The following is a 5,371-nucleotide window of genomic DNA, read 5'->3' on the forward strand; positions in this document are numbered from 1 at the left end:
CAGCAGCCGCCGCCGCCCCTTCCCGGCACTGCGGCGGCGGCCCGGAAAGCCCGGGGCACGGAGAGAGATGGAGTTGTCCGAGGGGGAGCGGCAGCCCGGGCCTCCCTCCCTCGGCCGGGCCCTCAGAGGGGGCCGAGCGCCTCCGCCCACCCGCTCCCGAGGCGGGGAGCCCGGCGGCGCCCTCTGTGGTAGCGGCCCGCTCGCCGCTCCGCCTCGGGGAAAGCGCGAGCAGGCCCCGCCGAAGGTGTTACCCGCTTGATAAAGCGCGGGAGGACGGCTAACTTCACATAACTTCCAAAAGGAGTGGTATTAAACCTCTTCACGCAGCCAGAAATCCCCCAGCACAGAGCAACGCAGCCCAGAGGTTCAGGGTTTTTTGTGTTTTTATTTATAACTCCAGTTACAGCGAAATACAGGCTGGCAGTACAGAAAAGCAGCACGCCAGAGAGGTAACGCTAGCTCTGTGCGTCCAGCAGCATTCATCTGGCTTCCCCGCACCCTCCCTGGCCGTATCCTGGGGCGCTGGTGCGACGGGCAGCGCTGGCAGCCGAGGGGAGGATGCCCCAAACCCCAAAAAATGACCATGCGGCTCTACATATACAAACAGTTACCTGAAATGAAGCTACTCCCCCCCCGCCCCCGCTTAGGTAGGAACTGATGAAGAAGGGGAAAAAGATTACATTTGTTTCCCTTTAAAGGGTGACTTCATTATTTTCGATGCTGTGACGATCCTGAGCATCCTCGGTGCTCTCCAGAGTTTGATTGCTGTTCTCATCAGGGATCTCAGGCAGAACGCGGGCCTGGCTCTCCCTGCTTTCCACGCTCCAGTGGCTGTCCCCTCTTACACCAGCCTTGCTGTCATCATCTCCTTCCGTCTCGCGGCTGTCGAATTTCTGCCGACTGTCGTTTTCCACGCTCCGGTCGCGCAGCTTGCTGTCCAGCTCGCTGCTGTCCTGCCTGTGGCCCTTGGCAGCCCATTCCCCAGTGATGCTGAGCTTCCCCAGGGAGCGGCGGGCAGACAGATCCTCCTGGGAGAGGTGCCCTTGCCGGCTGTCTGCATCCAGGGCGCTCTCATCCTCCTCGGTGGCATCGTACACAATGACCTGTGTAACAGGGCAGAACAAGAAGGAGCCGTTATCACTCTGAGGAACTGATCTGTCACCAAAGCAAGCTGCATAGTCTCTATGGTCACTCAAAGCCTGAGTAATACTGCTCTGCTGTGGCCTTTTAATGGAGTTGCATGAACCTTTCACATTATGAGAAACTCAAGTCTGATCTTGACCTCAGATTTCAAGTGTGCAAGGACCTTACGATAGTGCAACTTGCAGTATCCCATAGCCTGCAGGAGCAGGCTGCACTCCTGCCTCTGCTGCCTCAGCAGCCTTCACCGATTTAGGGCATCCAGAGAAAGCAAATACATTCCTTCACTTGTGCCTACCTTCCTCCTCCTAATCCTTTTCACAGCTAACTCCCATAAAATGTCTTTTTTCAAATTCATTACCCTTTTCCTAAAACCTAGGTACTATTTACCTGTTTTGCAGCTTTGCGGATTTTGCTAGACTTCACCACTGTGGCTTTTGCCCTCACCGCGTAGGCCACACTGTCGCCTCTGCCAGCGCTGTCGCCTCTGCCATCGCTGTCGCCTCTGCCAGCGCTGTCTCCCCGGGTGAAGGGAGAGAAGGGTACGGTTACTGGGACGTCTGTGGGAAAACCATCGTCGACCTCATCGGATTCATCTGTGTCATCGTCATCATCATCGACATCTTCATGGCTCTTGCTTGATACAACAGGAAAGCGCTGCAAAGCATTTATTATCCATCAGGCAAATGAACATATACAAGACACGCATACTCTTATCTGTCCTGTCTCACCCAGGGCTTATACACTGTTGAAGAACTAAGTGCACAAATTGCTCTGAATTCGTCTCACCCCACCTGAGGCTTTATTTTATTTCGGGAGAGCTGTTACCACAAGAACCACATTGAGCTGCCATTTTGCCATTCAAATCACTTACCGGTTGTACTGGGACATCCACGCTTTCTTCTGAAGAGTGTAGAGTCTGAAAATGACAGCAAACTCACTATTAGGACACCAAAGCATGTACAATAGAGCTGATCGGCATGTTGACTGCTCTTTAAGCATTTAATCCTAACTTGCAAATCTCGGCACTAAGAGATGATCTTCTTTCTCTTCCAGTTAGTTGCACATACCTGCTGAGCCAGGTCATTCTGTGTGTGCTGCAGACTCTCCCAAGACTGAGAATTCACGTGTTTGTGGTGCTGTCTGTGTGAGTGATGGCTCCTGGGATCCTTTAAGAGAAGGAAAGAAAGGTTGGAGTTATATCTAACAACCATAGGTTCAAATAATTCTCAGGTTCTTTTCCCAAGAAATATTTATCTCCCATATCATGAAGATTCTAAGTTAAATGCAGTAGCTGATTCTCAGAGTAAATAGCTGATTTTACATGAGCAGTAGCTGGCAATGGAGTATAAATTAGATAGCTATATACAAGATCAGTACCATTCACTTATACCACTCCAAAAATTCATGGGAAGTGAAGTGCTCTTCCAAACCAAATATTGCCATCTGATCCACACTAATGACTGTGGGTTATAGCATTTACACCATGCTGCAGTCCTTTTCTCTTTTTAACTGACAGCTTACACATTTTTCATTAAGAAAAAAAGGTTTACAGTGCTGGTCCAGAGATATAACTGCGATGAGAGTCCATAACCAGGTACCAGGATGCCTAACATGGCAAAAGTCTACTGAATTCAGTGGCTCTGTGCTTTAGCTACCTGAGAAACTGGCCAGTAATAGCCAGGCGAGGACATGTTCTGCAAGCAGCTCCAATCATAAACCATGTATCAGATAATGTGTATTACAGGAAAAAAAAATTAAAAGTATTTATTAAGGAAAATTAATAGAAAGACAAAAGGAGCTTACGTATTTTTCTTCGGAGCTGCCAGAAACAGCATGCTGCTTGGATTTACTCACCTTGAAGGGAGAAAATGAAATTAAATGAAATTATTTTGCTAACGTGCAAAGGGAATATGTGATGGCTAATACACATTGTGATTTACTTACTGGCCATGCAGCAACAATGCTGATAAGGCATAAACACAGGACTGCCACCTTCATTGTGATGTTTTACCTAGAAAATGTTTTGAAACACTGAGTCAACAATGTAAAATACCACCAAAAAAAGCCACATGCTTTTGCTTCCTTCTGATGTTCCTCACCATGCCAAGACCAATCTTTTTCATCCGTATTCCATCACCACACCCAGCCCATTTTAAAATGACTTAGCAACACAAAAGCTACAAGAACTTTAAAACCAGATATTTAAAAGTACGGAGAGTAGCCACACTGAGAGGGTGAGCGGACTCTTCTCATCTGCTGACTTGCACTGGCAAAAGGAAAAGCCTTGTGAAAAACAAAGCACTGTAAAGATGAGATTAGGTTTATCATGATTCCTTTAACATCATTTTGACAGAAGAAACAGGATAAGATAAGCCCACCTGAGGTTCTCGTTTCAATTATTTTAAAGTAACTAGTTTTCAGGGTTATTAACTGGAGTCACTATGAGTAAGCTCCATTTATATGAGCATAAACTGCTTTTATTTACAGATCTTTATTTTCACCTGCAGAAGTTTGAACAGAACAACCTGTGTTTCCAGGCAAGAAATTAAGCGAAATATCTGCTCACATTGCAGTTTTAGCAATTTAATAAATGAGCGATTCCCGATTAAATTAGGATAGTACTGAGCTACAGTAAATTTTGGTGTGGACAGACCAGTTCTCAGGAAAAGCAACATCCCTGAGAAATTAAACAGGTAGACTTTTCACTAACCTACTCCTAACACCTATCAGCACACAGATTTTAACTGGCAATTACGTATAGTACCCTGCTTCCCTAAAACAACCTTGCTCCTGTAAAAGTAGACCTTTTTCTGCAGAGAAACATCAAATGCCCCTGGGCAGTGAAGCAGTTTTCCAGGATCACCTGCCCAAAGCTTCCTTAGTTAGAGCTGCAGACAGAATGGAACATGTCAGGTGAAAAAGAAAAAGGCAAGAAAAATTACCTTTCTAGTGCTGGAGAAGTCAGCTGCAACAAGAGCTCTCTTAGTGATCCCAGCAGCAGCTCAAACCGCTTGGCTCCCAGTAGCTCTGGCTTTCTCCCCTCGGCCCCGACTGCCTGACATCTCCAACCTCGGGGAATTTAAATGCTGTCCCAGGCACGGCCACCAATCCCCATGTGGCGGAAAAAAGATGAGGTCATGAGGCTCCTGGCCACCGTCCTGCCCACGTTCTCCTACACTTCCCCTTTGGCTTTGTGGCTTTTGAAGCAAACAAACACTACTCTATGGTTAAAATGTTACTTATGGGCAAGATCATTAACCAGCAGGTCTGTTGAATGCACAGCATTTGGTATAGTGTAGGAGGACTTCAGGGCACATCTACTTGCCTTTTGCAAAAAGGCAGAGCCCAGTTTCCCCAAAACCTTTCCTGCCCTATTCTGTAGGGGGTAGGAACATGTAATGTGTGCAGGAAGAAGGAGACTTGAACATAAAGTCTCCCCAATAAAGTGTTCATACTTCTGAAAAGTGGTACATTTTCTCTCCAGTGCATACATGTTGCAAGGGGAATTGTGAAGACACAGTATAAGATATGGGTCTTTGCCTTTTTGGTTTTAACGGGGTCAAAAAAAAAAAAAAGTTTGTCTCATTAGGCATTTTGCATCCAGAACCTTGTTTAGAAAGGTATACAAGAGCCACTGATAGTCCAACTAAAAAGAGTTTTTGCACATTTTTCAGAAGTTCTTATTTTTTTTCTATTCATTTGTAGCCCCTCTAAGTCTCTTTTATTTTCATTCACTCTCTCAGGTGGTTTAGTTGGGTCACCTGCTACAGATGCCTGCTGCACCAAACCTCCAAGGACCAGATTTCAGATATTTTCCTAGATGAAAAAAAGAGAAAAAAAAAGGCAGCTACGGCTCCAATATGAATACCACCATGACTAGCAAAGGACATCATGGGATGAAATTCCACATCTGCTATGGAGCAGTGCATTGGCCTGCTGAGGGGCAACAGATGGGCAGATGCTGCCCCATCCATGATGTGCCGTAAGACTCTCAGACCCTCTTCCATTCAGCGTTTCTTTAAAATGACAACGAGGTGTCAATCCAACACAGGAAAGCATTCCAAGGAGCCCTTTTAGAAGGCAGAATACTTGCAATTGTTTCAAAGCAGTTATCTTTCTCCTCATTTCTGATACCCAGCTAGTGTTGTGTCCTTAGTCAAGCAGCAATTAAACAGATATCTTGATGCCCCAGGCCATGTTACCAATTATCCTGTGCTTACTAACACTT

General features: G+C 46.3%; 1 protein-coding gene across 1 annotated transcript; it reads right to left on the bottom strand.

Annotated features, from left to right (window-relative positions):
- Positions 1 to 692: 692 nt before the first annotated feature.
- On the bottom strand, positions 693 to 3,141 carry SPP1 (secreted phosphoprotein 1; the record flags this gene model as incomplete). The annotated part of the gene is made up of 6 exons (XM_080344076.1): positions 693 to 1,103; positions 1,531 to 1,797; positions 2,015 to 2,059; positions 2,211 to 2,309; positions 2,947 to 2,997; positions 3,088 to 3,141. 6 exons carry the CDS (start codon positions 3,139 to 3,141, stop codon positions 693 to 695), a joined length of 927 nt encoding a protein of 308 aa, XP_080200202.1.
- Between the last annotated feature and the right edge of the window lie 2,230 nt (positions 3,142 to 5,371).

This window comes from Nesoenas mayeri (assembly GCF_963082525.1).
Source record: "Nesoenas mayeri genome assembly, chromosome: 4".
Classification (NCBI taxonomy): domain Eukaryota; kingdom Metazoa; phylum Chordata; class Aves; order Columbiformes; family Columbidae; genus Nesoenas; species Nesoenas mayeri.